Genomic DNA, 27,545 nt, shown 5'->3' on the forward strand with positions numbered 1-27,545 from the left:
TTGCATTTGTTTAATTATGTAAAGATGTGCTGCATTTGTTTAATTATGTAAAGATGTGCTGCATTTGTTTAACTATGCAAAGATGTGTTGCATTTGTTTAATTATGTAAAGATGTGCTGCATTTGTTTAATTATGTAAAGATGTATTGCATTTGTTTAATTATGTAAAGATGTGCTGAATTTGTTTAATTATGTAAAGATGTGCTGCATTTGTTTAATTATGTAAAGATGTGCTGCATTTGTTTAACTATGCAAAGATACGTTGCATTTGTTTAATTATGTAAAGATGTGCTGCATTTGTTTAACTATGCAAAGATGTGTTGCATTTGTTTAATTATGTAAAGATGTGCTGCATTTGTTTAATTATGTAAAGATGTATTGCATTTGTTTAATTATGTAAAGATGTGCTGCATTTGTTTAATTATGTAAAGATGTGTTGCATTTGTTTAATTATGTAAAGATGTGCTGCATTTGTTTAATTATGTAAAGATGTGCTGCATTTGTTTAATTATGTAAAGATGTGCTGCATTTGTTTAATTATGTAAAGATGTGCTGCATTTGTTTAACTATGCAAAGATACGTTGCATTTGTTTAATTATGTAAAGATGTGCTGCATTTGTTTAATTATGTAAAGATGTGTAGCTGTAGCTGTTTTTACCTTGCCTGCCTAGAATGGCCAATAGTAAGGGTGGAGGTATAGGCAGATCTTCTGGGCAGGGAGAGTAAGTAGGAGGAGAAATTTAGGCTTGCAAAAAGGAAGAAAGAAAAGGAGATGCCAGGGAGACACCAGGGGCCAGCCAGCCAGACATGAAGGAAGCAGGAAAGTAGGACATACAGAATGAAAGGTAAAAAGTCCCAAGGCAAAAAATGATGAATAGAAACAAGGTAAATTAAGCTAAAAGAGCTAGTGGGACAAGCTTAAGCTAAGACCGAGCATTCATAATTAATAAGTCTCCATATCTTTATTTGAGAGCTGATTGGTGGCTCAAAGAAAATTCCAACCACAGCTGAGGAATTGATTTTCAAAATATGTAACAGTAAAACCTGGTAGGTGCAATTAGATACAGCATGACCCCATGTGGTCATGTTTCCATGACACACTGTCAGTGGTGTGCCTGCCACATACATTTGACTACACTTCAATCCCAGCCTGCTCACAGCAGGACATACTTACCACGGCCTCCACAGCAGGTGAATTGTCCCCCACCACCAGTAAAGTAGAACACCTAGGAACACGAGGAAGAGGAGGAGTCAGTCAGCAAGTAAGCACAAACACTGTGGACAATGGATTCGTCATGACAGGCAGATACACAGCCATTCGGTGGGGAGACTCAGGACTTACTTTAATGTTTTCAGCCTGTTATCATTTTGGCCTGGTTTGGGTCTTTTTATCTTCAGGTTTCTGCGTCTAGACAAACCAAGCAGAATCAGTATCATTTGCAGGAAAATCATGGCCCTTCATGTGTTTCCTAGACATGTAATCCAGAGTATGACAGTCTAGGTCTTTTTTTTTTTTTTAAGATTTATTTATTCATGTATTTTATGTATACACCAGAAGAAGGAATCTGATCTCATTTACAGATGGTTGTGAGCCACCATGTGGTTGCTGGGAATTGAACTCGGGACCTCTGGAAGAACAGTGAAGTGCTCTTAAACACTGAGCCATCTCTCCAGCTTGACAGTCTAGGTCTTTTCTTCACACCTGAAGATGGAAGGGCCCTGAGCGTTCTCCTGAGGCTGTTTCCATGGCACCCTGCATGCTAGAGAGCAGGAACAGGGATTTTATGGGATGCTAAAAAGGGGGAGAACTTTAAAACTCAAACAACTGAAATCCTCAGGTCTAATGAATTTTCCAAGTGGTCTGTAGGAATGAGTCCCTTAGGGGGAGGGAATGGCATACTTTGACTATTTGGGATTGAGGAGAAGGAAGGAATTTCTTTGTAACAGTCTAGCACAGGATTTTCCTTTCAGTGCTAGGATCAAACACTGAACCTTGTGCACTGAGACAAGCAGTCTACTAATAGAATTTCAACTAAAAATAGGACAGCCTGGAGAGCAGGTTCGAGCCCGGCCAGGCTCCTGCTGTGTAACTCTGGGAAAGTTACACTGACCCAGTTCCTCAGGCTCTTCCCTCCTCCAAGGACCAGTGTTTGCACCCTGAGAAGTGGTTCCCAGGACAGGAATCAGCACACCCCCCTCACTCTGACAATGGAGGAAGTGTGTGTAAATTCTGGAACACATAAATGCTGTGGGATGGTCTGTATGGCAAATGTGTTGCTGATTGGTCAATAAATAAAACACTGATTGGCCATTGGCTAGGCAGGAAGTATAGGCGGGACAAGGAGGAGAATAAAGCTGGGAAGTGGAAGGCTGAATCAGAGAGACACTGCCAGCTGCCATGATGAGAAACAGCATGTGAAGATGCCGGTAAACCACGAGCCATGTGGCAAGGTATAGATTAATGGAAATGGATTAATTTAAGCTGTAAGAACAGTTAGCAAGAAGCCTGCCACGGCCATACAGTTTGTAACCAATATAAGTCTCTGTGTTTACTTGGTTGGGTCTGACGGCTGTGGGACTGGCAGGTGATAGAGATTTGTCCTGACTGTGGGCTAGGCAGGAAAACTCTAGCTACACATAAACTTGTCTTTTGTATTTCAGCACCCACAGGCTACTTCTGCCTTATGAAATATTCCAGCATAGAGCAATTAACTCAAAGCTCAAGTGCTCTCTCCTTTCACACAACACGGGGGAAGTTCCTTGCCTCTTCTCTCTTACAGATGCCAATCATCTCTTTTGAACAAAGAGATTATGTGTTTTGTCTACAGGGATGGGAAACACTGTACCTATCATAAGAACGCAGGAAAAGCTCTAGGTTTCCTTGATTGATATCTTGGGCAATGCGTAGTCTGTAACTTTGAATCAGTTCCAGATTGGTCCTCAACTCTTCCTAGAATAAGCAGAAAACATATTCTAAGCTACAGAGAAAACAGTCTGAGAGCACACGAGTGCACACGCGTGCACACACACAGACATGCACACGTGCACACACAGACACACACACGTTGGGGAATATTATTTTAAGGTGTGTTACTTTTGTTTATGTTGCATTTGTTTAACTCTGTGAAGATGTGTTAATGTGCCTATGTAAAACACATGATGGTCTAATAAAGAACTGAACAGCCAATAGCGAGGCAGGAAAAAGGATAGGCGGGGCTGGCAGGCAGAGAGAACATACAGAAGGAGAAATCTGGAAGGAGAGATCTAAGAGTCAGAGAAAGAGGAGGACTCCAGGGGGCCAGCCACCCAGCCACACAGCAAGCTACAGAGTAAGATTTACAGAAGAGAATGAGAAAAGCCCAGAGGCAAAGGATAGGTGGGATAATTTAAGTTAAGAAAAGCTGGCTAGAAGCCAAGCCAAGTTAAGGCTGGGCATTCATAATTAAAAGCACACACCTTTAATCCCAGCACTCGGGAGGCAGAGGCAGGTGGATCTCTGTGAATTCGAGGCCATCCTGGGCTATAGAGTGAGTTCCAGGACAGGCTCCAAAGCTACACAGAGAAACCCTGTCTCAAAAAAAAACAAACAGACAAACAAAAAAAAGAATAAGCCTCCGTGTGTGATTTATTTGGGAGCTGGGTGGCAGGTTCCCAAAAGAGCCAAAAAACAACAACAACAACACACACACACACACACACTCTTGAGCACATGCATATACATACACACACACTTGAGCACGTGCATATACACATACACATGCGCACACAATACATGCACACAAACACACACAAATAAACAAGAAATGAATACTATGACAGACAACAGTCCAAATAACAATAATCAGAGTGAAATGACTATCCAGTTCCCCTAGAGAGGAATTTGAGTTTAAAAAAAGGGAATAAATGCTACTTTGAGACAGGTAGAGATTGCTGAAGGGGCAAAACACAAATATCTCTGAATTCCTCACAGATGACCCGTTACAAAACTGATAGGGTCTGAGAAGCCACACAAACATCAAAGACAACAGGGAAACTGTCACTAAAGAAAATCAAATTGCCCCACCCCCAGCTTACTGAGCCTTAACTGACTTAGCACTGATTTTTGGAAGTCACACAGCTTGGCAATACATCATTGCTCCCACTCTAGCATTCCTGTAGACGACACTTCTGATGTGTGAGTTATGATAACAGTTGCCTAGGTAACAGCAGAAGTTTGAAGGCTGCTTTTGCTGAAAACACTGACCCTTCATTTGACCCTGTAACTATCTGATGGGCAATGAAAATGGGACAAGAGGCCGGGAGCTGTGTCTCTCTCCTTTGCTGCTCTAATATTTGGATCAGGTCCCCTCAGCTCTACATGTAGACATGTTGGTCCTTTGGGAAATGTTTTGCAGAAACGTTACCTTGGAGATGGTATGCTTTTTCTGCCCTGTACATGGGCTCCTTCAGCATCCATCACAGCACAAGCCCTCTAACCCTACATTGTGGGAGGCCTGCTCCCACTTTTTCCCAGGTATGCTTGAGAAGAGAGGGATAAGAAATATTTAAATAGAAAGATAGTATGGAGAAGACAGAAACACAGGATAGCATCAGGAGGACCTGGATCAATATCCACCGGCTCCTTCTGTCTGTTCAAAAGGGCTTTTTATAGGAATGCCAAAGGGCAGGGCAAAAGACCTCCCCCTAGCACAGCCAAGTGCAGACCCTTCCAAACATCCAGTAACCACACACGTGGTCAAGCCATCCCCTAATGCAGCCCTGCTGGGTAAAGCAAGCTCAGATCTCTGCTAGGGAACCTCTGTGGGCTTCCACATTACATAAGGCCCAAGATAACAAGGCCAGGATGTTTGTGCAAGACAATCATGTCAACAGCAGGAGAGACTCGGCAGTTCTGGAGTAAGTCATGGCCGAAAACATTAAGACCAGGATGTTTATAAATAAGGAAGACATCTTTTGAAATGGTGCCCATCAAAACTGCCAACATTTAGCTCACCCCAGAAGACCAAAGGCTTGCTGCTGCCTTTGTTTAGTGGGTAATTGATGGGGGAAATGTCTTTCTGTATGCTGTGAATGTGTTGCTCTGATTGGTTGATAAATAAAATGCTGATTGGCCAGTAGCCAGGCAGGAAGTATAGGCGGGACAAGCAGAGAGGAGAATTCTGAGAAGGCTGAGTTAGGGACTCCAGTCCGCCATCCAGGGAGCAGCATGAAATGGAACAAAGGTAAAGCCACAGAATATGCCGGGCAGTGGTGGCGCACGCCTTTAATCCCAGCACTCAGGAGGCAGAGCCAGGCGGATCTCTGTGAGTTCAAGGCATGCCTAGGCTACAGAGTGAGCTCCAGGAACGGTGCAAAGCTACACAGAGAAACCCTGTCTCGAAAAACAAAAACAACAACAAAAAAGCCACAGAATACGTGGCAACATACAGATTAACAGAAATGGACTGAGTTCAAGTGTAAAAGCTGGTCAGTGGTAGGCCTGAGCTCATGGCCAAGCAGTTTTAATTAATATAAGCCTCTGTGTGTTTACTTGGGTCTGAGTGGACTTTACTTGGGTTGCAAACCGGGTGGGATACAGGAAAACTTTCAGCTACAGGTAGTGGCCACACACACATACACACACACACACACACACACACACACACACACACACACACGCACTGTGATCACTACTGTCTCCCTAATGACAGCCATCTGCAGCCAAGTCCCAGTAAAGTCTTCTTCCCTGTCGTGGTCCTAATAACGGCTTTGGTTCCCTTTCTCCTGTCTCCATGTCTCCAGAGTCTACTGTGCAGCATTATTGGTATATGAAGGGCAAACAGGGACCTTGTCACTAATGCAAATATTTAAGGCAAAACTGAATCATAGAAAGTACCCCCCCCCCAGGCTGGAGAGATGACTCAGAGGTTAAGAGCACTGGCTGCTCTTCTAGAGGTCCTGAGTTCAATTCCCAGCAACCACAGGGTGGCTCACTACCATCTATAATGGGATCTGGTGCCCTCTTCTGGCATGCAGGCATATGTGTAGGCAGAACACTGCATATATAATAAGCAAGGCAACAGCTACCCAATATGGGGGCCAGCGCCCTACAGGTCCCCCTTTTACTAAAAAATGAGCTTCTGACTTAGGTTGTGTGGCAGCAGGTCACCTTACCCATCATGCAGACACCTGCTCAGGCCACACAGGCGCTCTGTCTTAGGTTGGTGAGTGCTCCCCAGGTATTACCCGTCTCTGAATACTCATTATCATACAGGCTCAATCGTGTGTGAGCTGCAGAGTTAACTGCTGCCAAAGATCTCAAAGTGGCACTGGGCTTGCAATCTGTGTGTTCGACACAGAAAAGACCAACAGAAGTCATAACCCACCCATAGCAGTAGACTAAAGGCAACTGAGCCATTCCCTTCCTTAACGAGCCTTACTGCAAATTGGAGTCCCTGTAAGATGGTATCCCAAAAGCAAATGGAACTTGAGTTTACAAATTTATAACTTTCAAAGCCAATTGAAATGTATATAACTATTGAATTAAATTTATCATGCCCAATAGAATGAAAGATTAACTAACTGTGGTAGCTACTTTTGCTGCCAGGGTCTCCACTGTGCTAGCTGTAGTAACCAATTATGAAATGGTAATCCCAGAAACAGTAGCAGCAGTGGCCGCCACTGCTATAACAGCAACAATGGCAGCAGCAATGTCAAATTCTCTTCTGGAGCATGTGGACATCCACTGGCATGGTCACAACTCCAGGAACACGAACCACTAAGGCCCATTTTTCTTGATCCCAGCACAACTTACGATGGCAGCTCTGCAAAAGAACAACTAAGAACCATAAAGAAAAGCAGGCAGCTCATAAGGAGCATAACTAATGGTCTTATAATGGCTATATTCAGGCTCACAAATTTTAAGGTATCTTCAAAGGGGGCTAAATGAATTTCAGGAGGCCAATAAATGTTGCACAGAGCCACTCCTGAAAAGTAGGTACTACACCAGCTGGAAGAGGATTGTGAAAATGTAGCTATTGCCTTGCTTCCTAACCTTGACCTTGATATCCTCCCTATGCTAATTCCCTGCCGGGTTCCACCCTCCTGAATGCTTAAGGGAAGTTCCTTGTCTGTGTATTCTGCATATTGGGCGTTAACAGCTCAGACGCAAGATTGTAAAACATTGGTAGAGAACTTCTGCCCTCCGGGGTTCTCCCATTGTGCTGTAGGCCTGTATTTAAGGCCTCCTCCCTCCTTCAATAAATGGCATTTGGCATTCTGCTGAGGCGAATGACTGGGGGGTGGAGATCTAGCTCAGAAGTGGAACATGCCACACAAAATGATTAAGCAAAAATCCCTCACATATGTTCCCACTAACTTTGGGGTTCTAGCTAATTGTGGATGTAGTCAAGTTGAATACTACGAATACGCATCAGGAGTCCACACCTGTCCAACTGGACACACTTTTGTGTCACCTTATGTCATGTTTAATTACCAAATGAAATATCCATGTCAAAATGACTCCTAGAGTGAGTGTGACTGTACCATATGACTTTCAGGTGTAGAAAGAAAATAGTGATTTGACAATCCAACGTTGAAAGGCAATGGCATTATATATATCACCAGGTCAATATTATGTCTAACATGATGTAACTATTTTTTCAACAAGAAACATGTTCCAAACTTAGAATAAGTGGCAATAATAATAATAAATAAATAAATCTTTGGAAAAAAAGAAATTCCCCTCCCTCTACCAATACACATGGATCTTTTAAAAAACACAAACTGTGGGGGCTGGAGAGATGGCTTAGAGGTTAAGAGCACTGACTGCTCTTCCAGAGGTCCTGAGTTCAATTCCCAGCAACCACATGGTGGCTCACAACCATCTGTAATGAGATCTGGTGCCCTCTTCTGGCCTGCAGTCATACATGCTGTATACCTAATAAATAAATAAATCTTAAAAAAAAAAAAAAAAAAAAAAAAAAAACCACAAACTGTATTGTTATACACATGGTGCTAACATATACTTTTCCACTTCCACTTAGGTCTGGGAGAGAGTATTCTTTAGCAGGACACCTGATACTTTTTGTTTCCAGCTCCCAAGTGCTGGGATTACAGGCATGCATCATCATCCTGGCTATAATTCATGTTTAAAAATGATTATCTGCCGGGCAGTGGTGGTGCACGCCTTTAATTCCAGCATTCGGGAGGCAGAGCCAGGTGGATCTCTGTGAGTTCAAGGCCAGCCTGGGCTACCAAGTGAGTTCCAGGAAAGGCACAAAGCTACACAGAGAAGCTCTGTCTCAGAAAAACCAAAAAAAAAAAAAAAAAAAAAAAGATTATCTAAATCCAGATAAACTTAACAAGGGCCATTCTTAAAAACTGGTTTCTCTACTTAAATTTTGCCAAAAAGTGCTTTAAAAATATTTGTTTTATTTTTATGTGTATGTGTGTTTGCTTGTGTGTTAGTATACCATGTGTATGAGGTCACAAGTTAACCAAAAGAGTGCACTGGATCCCCTGAAACTGGTGGCATAGTTGTGAGCTGCCAAGTGGGTGCTGGGTGCTAAGTCTGGGTCCTCTGACAGAGCAGCCGGTGCTCTTAATAACTGAGCCAGCTCTCCAGCCCAAGGTCTTCTTTACAATGTCTTCCCTTTCTAAGTGAGAGTCTGCTCTGGGTGCACTCCTCCCAGCTCTGATAGCACAGGAGCATCACCGATGACTTCAAAGAAAGTCTTTGTTCAGAGACAAGGGGGAAATTGTGACCTACATTCCCTGATGAAAGCTGTGGAGACGAGGACCCAGTGGTTCCTGTGCATATCACCTATCTGTCCACTAGGTGAAGCAATCTCTCCAGCCTTGACTCCTGCCAGTATTCCGGTGGTTTTCCAGTCTTAGGTGTAAGTATGCAGCTCCCTCTCTCTCCCTCCCTCCCTCTCTCTCTCTCTCCTCTCTTCTATTATTTTATTTTTTTCATAAATTTTTTATTTTTATTTCATATGCATTGGTGTTTTGCCTGTGTGTATGTCTGTATGAGGGTGTTAGATTCCCCTGGAAATGGAGCTACAGACAGTTATGAACTGCCACGTAGGTGCTGGGACTTGAACCTGGGTCCTTTGGAAGAGCAGCGAGTGCTCTTAACTACTGAGCCATCTCTCCAGCTTTTTCATAAATCTTTACCTGCTTCAGGTTCACTGATACAAGCCATGTACCAATCTAGTGACAGATGACCAACCCAGTGGCACAATGTCCCAAATCCATCAAGAATGAAGCATGAATAAAAAATAGAATAGAATGAAGCATGAACAAGAAAAAGGGAATTCTAATGGGGCTCTAGGAGTTAGGATTCCTAGAGAAACACCATGTTGGGAATGAAAATAGCAACCCCAATAGTCCTGCACCAGGAGAAGGCTACCCCCAGTCCCAGCAACAGGCACACAGGTAAACCCTCATTTGCACACTTTTGTGGTTTTTGTTTCATCCTTTCCTTAGGTCTGGGTGCCTCTGTGCAAGGTGGACACAGACTGAGGATTTCTCTCTTCCCGGTTTTGATCAAAACTAAAAACAAACTAAATTTTCCATATGAGAATCTATATGTCATGCACACATAATGTTTTCTTTTAATATGGGCAAATAAATGTTCAGACCCAGAGCCAAGCCTTTTGGCCAGAAGCCCTGGTGACAAGCAGATAATGCCTACAGCTGAAAATTAACTAGTGGGAACAGACTTATTCAGCAAGACAGAAGACACCTATGCTGACCTCTGACCTCCACACACATGCACACACATGTACACATATACCCACATGCATACATACAAACATATATACATATCACACACACAAAGACACAAAGAAAGAACGGATATGGGCTTTGGCGGTGACCTTGGCTTCAAATGTCAACTCCAGGGAGAATGAGGGTGAAAACAATGTGAACATGTGCACTCACATATGAAATTCTCAAAAACTAAAGCTAAAATTTAAAAACTATTGTCAACTCCATTTATAATATGGATAACAATAAATCCGGGTCTCAGTTTCTCTGTTGTATGATTAGGCCACTAAACCTGAGGAAAATAACTGAGTTTGGATATCTGAAGCAAGTTATTTATTTTGTTTTGTTCTTTTGAGACAGGGTCTCTGTGTAGCCCTGGCTACCCTGAAACTCGGTTTATAAACCAGGCTCTGTATCCTGGAACTCACAAAGATCTAGCTGCCTCTGCCTCCCCAGTGGTGGGAGTAAAGGTGCGTGCCACCATGCCCAGATTTTCTTTTAATTGTATTGAAAATTCTTACTGTATGTTTGTCTATTTTAACTTGTCTGTGCACCATGCTCACAGTACCCACAGAGGCCAGAAGAGGGCGTCTGATCCCCTAAGACCGAAAGTTATAGATTGATCCACAGAACCACAGTCACCCCTGCTGGAGATTTCAGTGTCCATCAGTTCCTGGGGGCTGAATAAGATCATCTCTAAGCTCCCCTCACAATAACATTTCAGAGTTCTTTGCTTTTCTTCTTCTTCTTTTCTTCTTCTTCTTCTTCTTCTTCTTCTTCTTCTTCTTCTTCTTCTTCTTCTTCTTCTTCTTTTTCTTCTTTTTCTTCTTCCTCCTCCTCCTCCTCCTCCTCCTCCTCCTCCTTCTTCTTCTGAAATCTGTATTTCTGTGAAGCCTTTCCTGAACCTCCTGATGGCTCTAAAGATGTCTGGTGAGGCACTGGTGTTGTCAAACATTCACAGATGGCATTCTGCTTACAGGGGACAGGTGGGGGAGATGCTGATTTTTGTCACTCTCCAAGTGCCAAGATCCCTGAGGCTAAGGGAAGCCTCTCCCATAGGCCTGGCCTTTGCAGGGCCACATGCCCTTCTGACTACAGGATCCAGTAGATTGCAAGGTACCTCGTTCTTTCCTAAAGCACAACAAAGCTTTGCACACAAGCCAGTAAACCCAGATCTTCAGGCTGCACAGGTGCTTACCTGCCCAAAGTGATGAGCCAAAATTATGTCCACGATGTTGGTCGTCAAGCCTGAGAGCTACAAGATAAAAACTGTGTTAGGAGAGTGAGCATATGTGAGCATTTCATGGCTCTTCACTAAAGGAAGGTGTACTTTACACATATTATCTTTCAAAAGCAAATCAAAAACACAGATCAGTATCATTTCAAAGAAATGTGAAAAAAAGGGAAAATATAAGGAAAAAACTAAGTATTCTTTCCATGGTATGAGCAGAGCTTGCTTTGAAATAGGGCTGGAAGGAATAATGGCCATTCCTTCAAAACTCTGAGTCCTGAGACTCGTGGCAGTCTGCTGCTTCATTCCTGCCCCTATTTCTGCATCTACACTGGGTTGATGGCAGGTAGAGATCCACTTACAATCTCACCTAAGAAATGCAAGAGACAAAGAAAAAAAATTCCTTCCAGTTTTAGCCATCTTTATTTCAGGCAGTGGGAGGAATAGCTATATTTACAGAATGTTCTCACATTTTGAACATTTTTTTCTCCCAGTTCTTCCCATTTCAAAATGATGCATCTCATATCTAATAAATGCAGCAATCTGTGTAAATCTGGAGACAGTCTATTTTCAGAAACATCTCCAGCTCAAACGATCTTTCCAATTCCCCTTTAAGCTTTCTTCCTGGGCTTTAGATGGAATTCCTACTGAGGACTTGGATCGGAGGTGAGGCACTGAGTTGGAGGTGGGGATGCAGGAGGAGGTGAGGGAGAGACATGGACATGGGTGAAAGATTAAGGAGGAAAGATGGCCTGAAATCACCCCTGGGCTGTAGGTGAGCCATAGACTACAGCTGTAAGAGGAGGAGATTAATCACCCAGCTCACGTCATGTGTTGCACTATTCCTGATGCTCAGAGCCCCAGAGTGTTCTTAGATATCACTAGGTTGTTACACACCTAAGTGCGGGGGTGCTATACTAGACAGGTGAGCACATTTTACACAAGTCTGACTGTGAGAGAATTCCACAGCAGCTGCTAACAGCGTTGTTAGTACACTCCAGCCAAAGCTAGGGAAGGCAATATTCCCCCAAATGTAAATAAATGTGGGGAGGGTCAGACAGACTGTTCACAATCTGGTCTGGTGATAGGTAGACTGTTTATAAATAATTATAAAAGTATACATGCTCATTATATAAAATTAGGAAAGGAGAAAACATGAAAAACTATCATTTGCAATTAATTGAGAAAGATGTAACCACTACTCACAAATTACTTCCCTCTTTTCTTATGTATGTGTATGTATTTAACAAAATTAAGATCATAGTGTATGTCTATTTTGACCTCATGTGAGAATTTTCTCCTCTCCTTTAGTAGCCAGATTACAATTATTTGGATTTGGAATATGATCTAGTCGTGCAGCCCAGGCTGGCCTGACACTCTCAATTCCTCCTCCTTACAAGGGCTGTTTACGTGGCTGTAGCCATCCTTCCCTCAAGTGACACATTTTAGTCAGATATTTTACCACTGTATAGAAAGTCTGTTACTTTATTATGGGTACTTAGGCTCTTTTCCCATCCATTTGACTGACGACCAATGCTTTCATGACCATGTTGAGTCTTGGACCTTTAACTTAGGCAAATGACATCTCTCTGTAGGATTAACACATGCCACTTTTCTTTTCTTTTTTTTTTTTTTTTTTTGGTTTTTCGAGACAGGGTTTCTCTGTGTAGCTTTGAGTCTTTCCTGGAACTCACTTGGTAGCCCAGGCTGGCCTCGAACTCACAGAGATTCGCCTGGCTCTGCCTCCCGAGTGCTGGGATTAAAGGCGTGCGCCACCACCGCCCAGCCTCACATGCCACTTTTCTGAATTGTCCTGAGAACAAGAAGTTTATACACATCCATCCATGTATATATATATATATACATATATATATGTATATATGTATATATATGTGTATATATATACATATATACACATATATATATATAAAATTAAAGAACAGTGTCTGGTACTCAATAAACACTATATAGGTATCAGATTTTCTACTAAAAAAATTCTCAGGGCTCCTGAGGTGGCTCACCCAATAAACTCACTTGTTGCCAAGCCTGAGGATCCCAGGCCAACATGGTGGATAAAGGTAATCAAATCCAGAGGGTAGTTTTCCAATAGCTACAAGTCTGATATGGCCTAGATGCATACACACACACACACACACACACACACACACACACACACACACACACACACATTCACACACACACAGCTAATAACAATAATAAAATATAATTAAATAAATGCAAAAAAAAATGTCAGAGCTGTGGAAATGGCACAGTGCTTAAAGTGGTTGCTATGTGAACTTGAGTTCTACAGTAGTCCAGACATCCAGAAACCCACACAAATGCTGAGAGGGTGTTGCATCCGATCTGCAATCCTGCCATGTCACTCCCAAGCAAGCTGATTAGTAGGAACAGCCGTATCAATGAGTTCTGGGTTTGATTGAGAGACCCTGCCTCAATGGATAAAGTGAAGCAGTGACACAGACTCCCAGCATCAATCTTAGGCCTCCACATGTGCATGGACAGTGTAGGTTCCAACAATGTCGGGAGCCATAAGCCTAAGCGACCTTGACACACATGCTGCCATATTTGGGCTTCTCTCCTCTTTTCTTAGATCTAGGCCTTGCTTAAGTCTCCATAGCACCAGAGCCTCTTCTCAGAGATCAGGTGACTGAGCTGCAGTTAGGCAATTAGGCAGTTAGACAAGAGTGGATAGATAAGCCGGGCGGCGGTGGCGCACGCCTTTAATCCCAGCACTCGGGAGGCAGAGCCAGGCGGATCTCTGTGAGTTTGAGGCCAGCCTGGGCTACCAAGTGAGTTCCAGGAAAGGCGCAAAGCTACACAGAGAAACCCTGTCCCGAAAAAGAAAAAAAAAAAAAAGAGTGGATAGATAACCTCCAAAGCAACATTTCCTGCTGGCCGAACAGCCCATAATTAAGTCCCTTCCTGCTCGCAACCCCCTTTGCCTACTATATATGCCTTGAGAGAAAAATAAACTTTTGGGGCTTGATCAGACGTCCTGTCTTGCTCTCATTCTTTGTGTCTCTTGCCCCTCTCATTCGCTGGCCGTCCCTTTAGGTGCCCGTTGAAGACCCTGCTGGCCAGGGCACAGCAATACTTACATATTAGCATGAAAATGTCTCAAAACTGCTTCTTTTCCCTGGGCAGTGGGGGCACACGCCTTTAATCCCAGCACTGAGGAGGCAGAGCCAGACGGATCTGAGTTCGAGGCCAGCCTGGTCTACAGAGCAAGATCCAGGACAGACACCAAACTACACAGAGAAACTCTGTCTCAAAAAAACCAAAAACAAACAAAGAAACAAACAAAAACCCTGCTTCTTTTCAACTCAAAAACAAGGAATCATTTTCAGCATAGATGAGATCCACGCAAATGGGATAATATATAATACAATGCATTTCCCTCATTTCTGTTTTTTTTTTTTTTTCCCCGAGACAGGGTTTCTCTGTGTAACTTTGTGCCTTTCCTGGAACTCGCTTGGTAGCCCAGGCTGGCCTCGAAGTCACAGAGATCCGCCTGGCTCTGCCTCCCGAGTGCTGGAATTAAAGGCATGTGCCACCACCGCCCGGCTCATTTCTGTATTTTTTAAAAAAGATTTATTTTAAAAAAGTTTTAGGCTGGGCAGTAGTGGCACACCCCTTTAATCCCAGTACTTGGTGGGGGGGGGCAGTTTGATGCCAGCCTGGTGTACACAGAGTGAGTTCCAGGACAGCCAGAGCTATCCTGTCTTAAAAAACTAAACTAAAATAATAAAATAAAATAAAATATTTAGATTTTTTTTTTTTTATCTGTATGGGTGTTTTGCCTGCATGTACATACATGCACATGTGCATGCCTGGTGCCCACAGAGGTCAGAAGAAGGGCATCAGATCTTCTGGCAGCTGAGAGCGCTCATGTGGATGCTGGGAACTGAGCCTGGGTCCTCTAGAAAATCAGTTAATGTGCTTTTAACCACTGAGCCCTCTCTTTAACTCCTAGAGATATATTTTTTATTGTTTTTTTAAATTATGTGTATATCCATGTGTTGTGTGGATATGTGCACATGAGTGTAGGTGCCCTCAGAGCCCAGAAGAGGGCATCGCATACCCTGGAACTGGAGTTGGAGGTGATTCTGAGCCTTCCCATGTGGGTGCTGGGAATCAAACAGGTCATCAGTGAAAGGTTTACAACACGCCCCCACGGTCGGGCGTGTTCTCATATGCCCAACAGACACTTCCACCTAGCCAGTTCCAGGTCAGGATAGCCATTTCCGGGTCAGGGCATCTCGCGTGACCAAGATCCGTGACGTTCCATTGGCTACGTAGGCGCGCAACGTGGCCATGTGATCTACGCGCTTGCGTGTAGTAGTGACGCTGATCTGTCCACGCCCAGCCTTTAAAATCCGGCGCCATGTTCCCGGTTCCTTCTTCTTCTTCTTCTTCTTCCTTCTTCTCCACACACGTGTTTCCCGCAGGCCTGTTCACTCTCTGTCCCTTTAATAAAACTCTTGTTAGCGGATTCTGTCGTGTTTCGTGGCATTTCCTTGCAGGGTAAGAACACAACGCAGCCGAAAAACTAACATTTTGGTGCCGAAACCGAGCGGGCGCTTCCGGGTGCCCTGCGCCTGGAAACCTGTAAACCGGGGACTGCAACACTCTGCTCTGTACGCGACAGACCGCTCTCCATTTTGCCTGACCGCAGAAATTCCATGCAACACTGCTTTCTCCGATTGGTGAGTCCCCCCCATTTTTTGGCCAGTGTAAACGGTTTCCTGAATCTGTGAGAACAACCGGTACCTCACAAGTATTCTTGAGACCGGGGGAACCCCCGACCACGGTCTTCATTGGCTACGGTCGGCCCCTATCGCAGGCCTCAGATTTCTAGCCCTCTCCCACGTCTGCAGCCTGAGATATTTCTCGCGTTGGGACCACCGCCGTTGGGTGCGTCCTGGGGGCCACGTGGGGCCGACACGTTCATCCGACTTGACGAAGCGGCAGACGCTGTCCGGATTCCCGGGGAATCCTTTCCTCACGTGGCAGGGGCCCCCGCTTCTGTGGCTGACGAGCCAAGGAGCGGCTTGTGCCCGGGATCCGTCCTTGGCCTTGGGGACGCCTGGGGCCTTGGCTCCGGATCACGTTTGTTTTTTTATCTTTTTTATTTTTCTGCCTCTCCGCTGCAGACATGGGAAACAAGGCTTCCAACCCTGTTAGTCCTTCCTCTCCGTTAGGCTGTCTTGTTGAAGCTTTAAAACCTCTCAGTTTAATGCCTTACATAAAGATTCCTAAGCTAACTCGTCTATGTTCTAAAAAATGGCCAAAGTATGCTTTAGAAAACAACAAAAAATGGCCGCCGAGCGGCTCCTTAGATCCCGATATTTTACGGGAGTTATCTAATTACTGTCAGCGCTCAGGCAGATGGAAAGAGTTGCCCTATGTCATAGCGTTTTTCTTTCTCAGTGCTAAACCGTCTCTTCTGGATTCCTTCTCTCCTGCTCATATGCTCCTGGCTATGCCTGAACCGGAGGATTCTCTGACTCCGGAATCTCTGACTCTAGATCCTGCTAACGAACCTCCACCTATTCAACCTCCAGCTCCAAATCCTAGAAAACCGTTCCTTCCGCTCCCCTTCCAGATTCTTATTCTAAAGCTGCTCCTTCCTCGGCAGCGGCCGGTTCCAAAGGCCCTGCCCTAGCTCCAAACTTCACTCCTCCTACCACCCGCTCTCGGGCTGCTAAATTGCCTGATTCCAGCCATCCAAAACCTTCCACTGTTCTCCCTTTGCGAGAGGTGACTGGTGTGGATGGACTGATTAAAGTTCATGTTCCATTCTCTCTAGCAGAACTCTCTCAGATAGAAAGTAAGCTGGGTTCTTATACTTCTAATTCTGCTGCCTTTATTAAACAGTTTCAATATATAACTCAATCTTATAGTCTCATCTTTCATGATATATTCATGATACTTTCTAATAACTTACTTCCTGAGGAGCACAGGCGGGTTTGGGAGCAGGCTAGGATTCACGCAGATGAAATTCATCAAACTAACCTCTCACACCCTCCAGGAGCTGAGGTGATTCCTGACCGAGAGCAACACTGGGATTATAACACCCAGGGTGGCTGTCTAGCCAGAGATAGGTTTATTACCTGTCTCCTGACAGGTCTCTGTAAGGCTGCCCTAAAACCAGTAAACTATGAAAAACTAAAAATGGTTATTCAAGATAAGGACGAAAATCCATCTCATTTCCTAGAGCGACTCACCAAGGCTCTGCTTCAGTTCACTAGCTTAGACCCGGAGAGCCCTGAGGGCAGGCAGCTGCTAATAACCCAGTTTGTCTCACAGAGCTTCCCTAACATTAGGGATAAACTTAAACGTTTGGAGAACGGCCCTCTAACTCCACAGGCAGATGTGCTGGTGATAGCGTTTAAGGTGTACCATGGTAGAGATGAAAAAGCCCATAAAAGGAGCTGCCAGATGCTGGCAAGCACTGCCCAACCGGCTCCCCGAAAGCCATCTGGTCCCTGCTTCAAGTGTGGGAGAGAAGGCCATTGGGCCCAGGCTTGCACCACCGGCCCATGAAGGGCACCGACAAAGCCTTGTCCAAAGTGTTGCCAAAAGGGTCACTGGTCAGCTGACTGTCCTAATGTCCCAAGCGACATAGGAACGCCAGATGAAGACCACCCTCCAGCTGACTTTGTAGGCTTGGCTTACAGCGAGGACTGCTGCTGCCTGGTTTCTGCCCCGGCCACTCCCATCTCACACAGGGAACCTAGGGTAATTATAAAGGTCAATGGGCGGCCCCATCTCGTTCCTTTTGGTCACCGGAGCTACCTACTCTTTCCTGAGAGAGTTTTGGGGGCCCACCTCTCCTGCTTGTCTCCCTATTGTCGGGGTTGGGGGACAGCCTTATCTACCTCATCAGACACTACCACTCAATTGTATTTTTAGAGGCATCCCTCTCACACACACATTCTTAGTGGTGCCAAGCTGCCCTGTACGTTTAATGGGGAGGGATCTTCTAGCTAAGGTAGGAGCGTCCATTTCTTTCGCTCCACACATTCGCCTCATCCCAGATGCGCCAGCAGCTCCTTTACTTCTCCTCCTAGCCACTCACTCTTCTGACTCTAACAATTCCTTTCCCCTACCAGTCTCTCAGGTAGACACAGTCTCTCAGGTAGACACACAGAGCCGGAGGCAAAAAGGACCATCAAAAATATCCAGGTGGTAAGGAATAATGTAATACAATAATCTATCATTGTTCAATACTCACCAACTGATCACCTGCGTTTCCTAAATGCTAACCTAATAAGGGAAACCAGTGCCTTAAGTGTGCTAAGGCCAGATCTACCTCAGACAAATGCCAACTCCAAAATAAAGTAATAATGGTTCTTTCTCTCTAAGCCTTTTCTATGTCAACAGTATCTTGTCAAACAGAAGGTTCCTAGCCACAGCACGGAGGGTTCCCAGCCACAGCACGGATAGACAGCCGCAGAACGAGGGGACGGCAGAACTTCATTCCAGGACCTGCCCACCAACATCCCAGGACTTCACAAGATACCCTCTCATCCCCCTGCCCCCCAAGAGCCAACCAACGCCCACTATTCAGCTGGAAGCAGTCTTTGAGAGAAACGTCGCCCCCATACCCAGGCAACCACAATTTTTTTCTTTTTTAAAAAAGGAAGAGTCAGGGATGAAAGGTTTACAACACGCCCCCACGGTCGGGCGTGTTCTCATATGCCCAACAGACACTTCCACCTAGCCAGTTCCAGGTCAGGATAGCCATTTCCGGGTCAGGGCATCTCGCGTGACCAAGATCCGTGACGTTCCATTGGCTACGTAGGCGCGCAACGTGGCCATGTGATCTACGCGCTTGCGTGTAGTAGTGAAGCTGATCTGTTCACGCCCAGCCTTTAAAATCCGGCGCCATGTTCCCGGTTCCTTCTTCTTCTTCTTCCTCCTTCTTCTCCACACACGTGTTTCCCGCAGGCCTGTTCACTCTCTGTCCCTTTACCTTTAATAAAACTCTTGTTAGCGGATTCTGTCGTGTTTCGTGGCATTTCCTTGCAGGGTAAGAACACAACGCAGCCGAAAAACTAACAATCAGCAAGAGCTGCAAGCACTCTTAACCGCCGAAGTGTCTCTCTAAGTAAAATTATTGACTTTTATTGTGTGCCACACCGTGTATGCTGAGGTCAGAGGACAACTTGTGGGAGCTGGTTCTCTTCTTCTGCTACGTGGGTCCCAGGGATTTAACTCAGGTCATCAGCCTTGGAGGCAAGTGTATGGAGTACCTAGGGTCCCTGGGGTCTAGCTACTGTAAGGTTTTGGTCCTTATTTACGTCCTTTAATTACGTCATCAGCCTTCGCCGGCTTCCCAGCCTAAAAAGCGGTTGGGCCCTCTGTGGGCTCTCTCTTTGTCCCCTCTCCCCTTTGCGCTCCTTCCCCCCGTCGGTCCTCCTCTCTCCCTCTCCCCCGCTTCTCTCTCTCCTCTCTTTCTCTCTCTCTCTCTCTCTCTCTCTCTCTGTCTTTCTCTGTCTCTCCCCCCCCAATAAAGCTCTAAAAAGGTAACCATGGCTAAGATTCTTTCAATCAGCACGCTCCTCCGCGGGCACGCTCCTCCGCGGGCATGGCCGCCGCGGGCGGTGACCAGCCATGAGGGGCAGCTCGGCGGCATAACCAACAATGGTGCCGTGACTGGGATACTCGGATACACCACCGCACACCGAGGACCTGCTGACTGCTGCTGCTTGCCGCCTCTTCCCCCATCCAGCGAGACCGCGAGACCGCGAGCGCGCGCGCGTCCCTTGCCGCCTCCGCTGGACCCCCACACCGCCACCGCCATGATTCTTCACCACAGTAAGTCCGCTGTTCTCGTGCGGTTGTAGTCTGAGCTATATTATTTGCGTCGGACACCCCGGCACCAGCACCGGCACATTTCCGTTTCTGACGAGAAAGTAAATGCTGTCTTGGTCTACCGGGTGGATCAATGCGGCGCAGCTGCAGCCCTTCACATCCCTTGACGAAGAGGATGGTGAACTTGAGCTGATTCATGGATCTCTCTCCACTCTTTGGGGACGCCCAAGATTGTAGTCTGATCCCGGTTTGTTATTTTATTTTATTTTTTTTCTCTCGGCTACACCCATGCGACAAAAGGGCGGATATTTTGGTGGATAGGGGCGGGCACTGGTAAACCTGGTCTCATAACAATGTAAATCTGGCCGCATAACAGAGTCGCGGGAACTTCTACCAGAGAACGGGCAAATAAGAGTCACTTTATCTCCAAGCTTTCTGCTAAAGTTCTGAAACCCTGCTCCTTCCCCACTTCTGAGTCTCCACGTGCAACCTTTTCTGTCTGACTTCCGCGGAGGTGGGCGGGCTCAAGTGGGCGGGCTTGGGCGGCTTCTAGGACTCGCCCTAACTCACCTTAACTCCACCCACTCATCTCAAACTGCCTTGAGAAGCACAGAGGGGTCTAAAAGCGGCTAAGATCCATACAAATAAGTTTACAGTAGTCAGGATGGCTCTTAAGCCAAAAAAACTGCTTATAGCCTCAGACAAGTCTTCCAAAAAGTATCGGTTTATAGTCTGCCTACTGGCAGATCTTCCAAAAGCTGTCCTTAAGCCATCAATCAGCAGGAAAAAAAAAATAATAATAATTCAGGACATAGAGTAAAATTCGTCTCTTGTTCCCCAGACCTCCCCGACTAAAACTTAAGCATCTGGAGAGCAAGGCTCCTGACCCCACAGGCAAAAGAGTCATCTGTGGCATTTAAGGTGTGCCAGGGAAGAAATAAAAGCCCAAAAACAAAATTGCCAAGTGCTGGCACTCGCTGACTCCCAAAAGCTGTTGGGTCCCTGTTTTAAGTGAGGAAAAGGCCACGGGCTAGAGAATGCCCTGCCAGGCCATCGACAGCCTTGTTAAAAGTGCCACCTAGAAAGACAGAGTCAGCTGACTGCCCCCAGGCACCAAGATGCATGGGTACATCAAGCTAAGACCTTCAGCAGACCTAGGCTTGGCTACAGACATGGCAGGGAACCCAGAACACAGCAGGGAAGCGATCCGTTTCTTTCCTTCTGGACACCAGAGCCACTGACTCAGTCCTGGGAGTTTTGGGATGTCACCTCTCCTTTATTGTCGGGTACAGAGGACAGCCTTACCACCTCACCTGATTTAATTGCACTTTCAGAGTTACTTAATAAAAAAAGATTTCCACCTAAAATAAGAGCTCATTGCTTCATTCCAGATCCACTGCCTGTGTTTCTCATGTGCATACAGACAGGGCCCTGGTCTTTGCCTTGTCCCTAATTCCAAAAAAAAAAAAAAAAAAAAAAAAAAAAAAATTATCATGTACCACAAGCTTTTCTCTTCCCAGTTTCCTGTTCTAACTCACTGTTCAGCTAATGGTACAGGACCACCTCAGAACCGGAGACCAGAGATCATCAAATAAGAAACTGTAACAGCTAAAAGGTATTTACACCCCCAGACCCAAAAGCGTCTGGGCGCTACAAAAAGACTTTAATGTAAACATCTATTACTATGAGATGCTTTTAACAATTGATCACCTGTCTCCTAGATGCTGAACCAGTAAAGGAAACAGGTACTTTAAAATAATCTGTCTCTGATAAAGCTTAACATGTTTCAAAATCCATAGGGACAGGCCGGTTCTACCTCAGATAAATGTCAACATAAAATAATAATGATTCTTTTCTCTAAGTTTTTTCTGTGTCACCAGCATCTTGTCAAACAGAAAGTTCCCAGCCACAGCCAAGAGGGATACATGTCTCCAGAGCAAACAGATGACAGACAGCATCCCACAACGCCTGTCTACCTCAGAAGACTCCCCTTCTCCATTCCCCCAAGAGCCAACCAACGTCCAAAAGTCAGCTGGAAGCAGTTTTTGAGAGGAACGACGCCCCTAGTCCCATCTACCTGCTTTTTTTTAATAAGGGAAAGTCTGGGATGTAAGGTTTTGGTCCTTATTTACGTCCTTTAATTACATCATCAGCCTTCGCCGGCTTCCCAGCCTAAAAAGCGGTTGGGCCCTCTGTGGGCTCTCTCTGTCCCCTCTCCCCTTTGCGCTCCTTCCCCCCGTCGGTCCTCCTCTCTCCCTCTCCCCCGCTTCTCTCTCTCCTCTCTTTCTCTCTCTCTCTCTCTCTCTCTCTCTGTCTTTCTCTGTCTCTCCCCCCCCCCCCCCAATAAAGCTCTAAAAAGGTAACCATGGCTAAGATTCTTTCAATCAGCACGCTCCTCCGCGGGCACGCTCCTCCGCGGGCATGGCCGCCGCGGGCGGTGACCAGCCACGAGGGGCAGCTCGGCGGCATAACCAACAGCTACGTCCAGCATGGGATATCTGAGGGTATCTTAAGTCTGTTAACGTTATTCCTCTAAGACAAACTTCTATCAATACAGCTATAGCTCCGTCAGGCATTCAGGGCAGGAACAACTCTAGACACACCAAGCTCTATATCCATCGACTTTATTTCTTTGGGGTGAAATCCTGTTTCCATAGCTTCAGTTCTGTCCAGTTTCCCAGCTCATAGTCCTGCTAACAACCAAACTCCTATGCTTCCGGCCTCATCTTCGTCCTCTGTATCCTCCCTCTCCTTCTCTGCCTCTCTCTACTCCTGGCACTCAGAAAACTCTTCCAGAGATCTGCTTACCCTCTACGGAACCTCTGTCTTCCCCTCTTCTCTCTCGCCATTCTGTAGGGACAGAAAATGCCTGCCCTTTCTTTCCCTGGGCATGCGGTTCTCTGCCTCCTCAGGAATGTTACTCTTCCTCTCACCGTGACATGTAAAATCCTCTTTTGTTCTCTGTCAGTTGCTCTGGAAAGCCGCTAGGCCTCTGGTCAGGGGGATGGTCTGAGCTTCATTTGCACAAGAAACAAAGCTATGTGTCTCCCTCCTGCTTGTCTTTGCCTACTTGACCTTACCCAGGTACTGGCTCCGCCAGGGAAGTTACCTAGAAGTCCAGCAGCTCTGAAAATATTTGGTCATGCAGGAATTTCATAGTAGAAGACAGCTGGAATATTAAAGACTGGATAGCACCAAATATTCCTAATAAATGGCTTGCCTCTTGACAGGACCCTTGGCCGGTCAAGGCACAGCTTTAATCCACAGCTGAATCTCTATAATACATTCTTGCGGCCCAAGTGCTTGTGCCTGCTGAGCCATCTCCCTGGCCCCCTGTCTTTTTTTTTTTCTCATTTAGCTCAGTGATTGCTTATATTAATAAAGTCAACAGCATGCCTTTCGGTTTCCTCTCTCCTTTGATATATCTTAAGGGTTAATTAAATTTCTTCCTTTTTCAGATAGCAAACATCAACAATCATTCATTCACTCATTTTATTCATCAAGAAAGGAAAACTGCAGTCCACAGACAGAAGACATTTGAGGAGCAAATTATTTATTTACTTATTAGTTTGTTTGTTTGTTTGTTTTGAGACAGGGTTTCTTTGTAGCTTTGGAGCCTGTCCTGGAACTTGCTCCATAGACCAGGCTGGCCTGGAACTCACGGAGATCCACCTGCCTCTGCCTCCCCATTGCTGGGATTAAAGGTGTGGTCCACTACCGCCTGGCAGGTCCAAATTATTTATTTGTTTGTTTGCTTATTTAATTTGAGACAGAGTTTCTCTGTTTAGCCCTGGCTGTCCTGATGAGGTTCATGTATTTCAAGGGTTAATTCTGTTTGCCAGCCTGACTGTACTGAGGAATGCCTAGGAAGCCAAGCAGGGTGCCCATGCCTGTGACCCCAGCACTCTGAAGGAGAGGTAGGAAGACTGCTGCTGTTTCAAGGCCACACTGCTTCGCCTAATGGTTCCAGGTGAGCCAGGGCCCTGTAATGAAGCCCTGTTTACAACATAACAACAAACACAGACACTTAGGGTACGAGTGATGAAAATTGGCTCCCGCAAGGGCCCTTCCTGCCAGGCCTGAGGACCTGAGTTCAAGCCCTGGAACCCACATGGTGAAAGGAGAGAATCAACTTGTGCAAGTTGTTCTGTGACCTCTACAGGTGCATCAAGGCACACATGCACCCACACTTACATACACACATACAAAAACAACAGCAAAAATAAAATCATTTGCCTAGCGTTTCTACCAGGATCTGGCTCAGTGGATCAAAGTGTTAGCTACTTAGGCCTGATGACCTGAGTTAATCCCTGGAACCCAGGGAACCCCTGTAAAAAGCCAGATGGCCTGGAGTAAGCTGCTCAGTAGCAGAAACAAGAGAGACTGTTTTAGCGAGGAAGAAGGCAAAACCGACTCCCTAAAGTTGTCCTCTGACCTCCATCCACAGGCTCACCAGTTGTTTTAGGACTGGGGCATGGCAGTGCAGACCTGTAATGCCAGAATCTGGGAGCTGATGGCAGGAGAATCAGAGGCTCCAGGGCATCCTCAGCTACAATAGGGAGTTCAAAGCCAGCCTGGGATATATCATGCCCTATCTCAAAATAAAGCACCATGTGACTGGGTAAGAAGACTCACACCTGCAATCCCAGCACTGGGAGGCTGAGGCAGGAGGAATGCCACAAGTTCGATGATAGCCTGGGATACAGAGTAAGATCCTGTCTAAAATGACCGTAAACGAAGAGCCCATTCAATAAAAATAAATACATAAACTACACACAGTAAAGAGGAAGCTTAGACAATCACTAAGGCACATCTTTCAGTATATAGCTGATGGGCTTTCCCAAACCACCGGATCCTGGGTTTCTGACCTGGTGAATGGATTAGTTTCCTGGACTCATAATGCCCTGGTATTTATTATTAGAAGGCAGTACAATGTAGAGAGAGAAATCAGGCCACGGGGGTGGGTGGGATGGGTGGAGTGGGTGGAGTCTGTACTGCCTTTTCTCCTGTGCCCAGATGTCAACTGCTCCGTTATGCCATCACCTCTTGGCCACAACAGATTGAAATGTCTGAAACTGTGGGTCAAAAAAGATCTTGCCTCTGTTGTTCTCTTGGGTAATTTGGTCCCAGCTACACAAATCCAAGTAATACATGTATCTAGCAAAAGACTTATATGCAGAACATTTTTTAATAAGAGATACATGGTGATGTGTAAAAGACATTTATAACAGAGTATTCACAAAAGGCCGGGGGCTGGAAAGATGGCTGTGTGGGAACTGTACACACATGGTGCACAGATATACATACAGGCAAAACATAAAATAATAAAATAAAAATAAGTACATAAAAAAGTACATACAATAAAAATAAATAAAACTTTACAACAAGTTAACAAGCCAAGCTATTTTTATGAAGGAACAAAAGAAGTCTAGTTTAGTGACCTGGGCCTGAAACCCAAGCTTCTTAGGAGACTCAAGGCTCACAAGATCATGGCTAGCCTGAGCAATTTAGTGAGATCCTGTCTCAAGGTAAAAATGAGAGCTGGGGTGTGAGTTCAGTGATAAAACGGTACCCTAGTATACATGAGACTATGGGTTTTCTCTAGTACCACTGTCAGGTGGGGGAGGGAGAGCAAGACGGTGATAAGGGGAAGAGGAGGACCAGAAAACGAACAGATGGACACCGTCATTTAGTACTTACTTTGGAAGCTGCCCAATCAATCCAGCCTTTAGCACACGGGTCAACGTTAATGAGCACAAGACCTTCTACCAGCTCTGGATGATTGAGCTGAGAGAGAGACAGAGACAACTGTGTGAGACTCCCACTCTCCAATCTCTTAAAGCAGGTTTGTGCTAAGCCTCACTGCCTCTGTCTGGAAGGAAGACTGGAGCACCTACAGACAATAATACCTCTTGAAATCTGACCCAGCACCTGGAAACCAGTCTCTCAAAATGCTGTCAAGCCATCTTCCCTTGCATGGGGGCTTAGGGAAGACCAGAGTTCTGTTACTACAGCAGAGGAGAGCATGCTGCAGTGGTTCAACTCCTAGGGGGACTTCCTTATGAGCAAGTGTGCTAAAACACTTGCCATAGGGGCTTATGTGGGCTGCTGTGGTTCAACATGGGCTCCTGAAATGTTTTTCCTGAAGCCATCTGAATAGGCAATGCCACCCCCAAAACCACTTTCCTGGGATCCAGGAGGAATGTCACAGCAGGAGTCCTTCCATAGGGTTTGGTAGGAAAGTGCAGTCCCATTGTTTTGTCACATTATGGTGTCAGTTCTTCTCAAGCTCACTTTTCATGGCTTTAACAATCCCCCCAGAAGCAGCATCTGGGTCTCTTTACAGTGTTCTGTCCTCATGTGTGGATTTCCAGGTCCTCTACACACACATGTGGCTGGAGCAGCTGGAACTTACAAAGCCAACACAAGCAGGCACCTGGCTGGGACCCCCACACTCGCTGCCTCAGGAGTTGAGACTAATCCTTCCTGTACTTACTGCAAATCGGCTGAGGATGTAGGCTCCTGCTCCAACTCCAATACCAATGATGCTCTTCACACTGAACAAGGCAGATGGACAATCGAGTGTCTTACTGGCGTCTTTGTATAATGGAAGGAATACAAGCTGGGCGCATAGCCAGACTCACACTTAGTAGCTGTGGGAACTTGGGTAAGCTTTTTGTTTGTAGTCTCAAGCGTTAGTACCCTCCTTATTTGACAAAAACACTGTCCCCCTTTCTCTCTCCTCCCTCTCCTTTCTTTTCTTTTTCTCTTTCACAACCCCATCCGCTGAGGATTGAACCTAGGACCTCATGGTTACACTTCCCAGCAGCCATACTACCTACTTTAAAATTTGCCTTTATGGTTAAATGACCAATGCCTGAAATCTGGAATTCATCTTCATTGTTCCACTACCTCAAAATCCATCAGCAAATTCTGTCAAATCTATCTGGGAATGTTGCCATCAGTTACCACCCACTTTAGTCCATCCCATGTTTTCTTTGTGTTGAAGGTGCTAATCATCAACCTCTAGTGCGCTATCACTGAGCTACACCTCCAGCCCCGCTTTGTTTAAGGCATTTTATGGTGATTGTTTATAAAGCAGCTGATGTCCTAACTAACTCATTTTTTGCTCATTAAATTACATTTGCAAGAGATAGACACAAAAGGAAGAGTGAAAACAGAATAGAGTGGTGGGGGAGGTAGCTCAGCGGCAGAGCACCTGTTGGTGGGGGTGGAAGCCTGGCTTTGATTTGCAGCATCGAGGAGAGCCCAATGGAAGACTGGAGTTTGGACTCACCTTAAGTATATAAGAATGCGAGGCAGCATTTTGGCTAGCTCATCCATGGTGGGGTACTGATACCTGAAACCCAGAAGGACACCTTCTGAATTAGAAAGCACCCACAGTTCCCAGGCACTAGGAGACCTTGACCAGTCCAGGAGTCTTAGAGAAACACATGATTTTTTTTTTTTTTTTAAACCAAAGGCTCAAAGGAGTGATGTGGTGCCTAGAAACAACTGTGGCCTGCTCCATAATCCTCCATGACTGCCATGTGAGGAAGGGAGTAAAAGGGGCCACACTCTTTATGCCAGAGGAAGCTATAGGAAGAGAACTGGTTAGATGGCCCCCTATGTGCTATTTCCAAACCCTTAACCTTCGCTCCCAGGCTCAGGAATGTTCAGCAGCAAGAGTCAAGTCAGGAAGTAGCTTGCAGTCTGCCAAT

The 27,545-nt window shown here is 45.6% G+C and overlaps 1 protein-coding gene across 1 annotated transcript in view; it reads right to left on the reverse strand.

Annotated features, from left to right (window-relative positions):
- Positions 1-27,545, reverse strand: part of LOC128101010 (protein NDRG3-like) — a 37,326-nt gene that overhangs the window by 5,683 nt on the left and 4,098 nt on the right. Inside the window, exons 4-10 of the mRNA XM_052723718.1 lie at positions 27,122-27,184; positions 26,321-26,381; positions 25,525-25,611; positions 10,951-11,007; positions 2,846-2,949; positions 1,342-1,407; positions 1,174-1,225 (exon numbers count right to left, since the gene is read on the reverse strand). Of these exons, the coding sequence (XP_052579678.1) occupies positions 1,174-1,225; positions 1,342-1,407; positions 2,846-2,949; positions 10,951-11,007; positions 25,525-25,611; positions 26,321-26,381; positions 27,122-27,184 (490 nt within the window). The remainder of the gene's footprint in view (positions 1-1,173; positions 1,226-1,341; positions 1,408-2,845; positions 2,950-10,950; positions 11,008-25,524; positions 25,612-26,320; positions 26,382-27,121; positions 27,185-27,545) is intronic.

The sequence above is a fragment of the Peromyscus californicus genome, unplaced genomic scaffold (assembly GCF_007827085.1).
Source record: "Peromyscus californicus insignis strain IS unplaced genomic scaffold, ASM782708v3 Scaffold_7__1_contigs__length_154581171, whole genome shotgun sequence".
NCBI classification, from domain to species: Eukaryota; Metazoa; Chordata; class Mammalia; order Rodentia; family Cricetidae; genus Peromyscus; species Peromyscus californicus.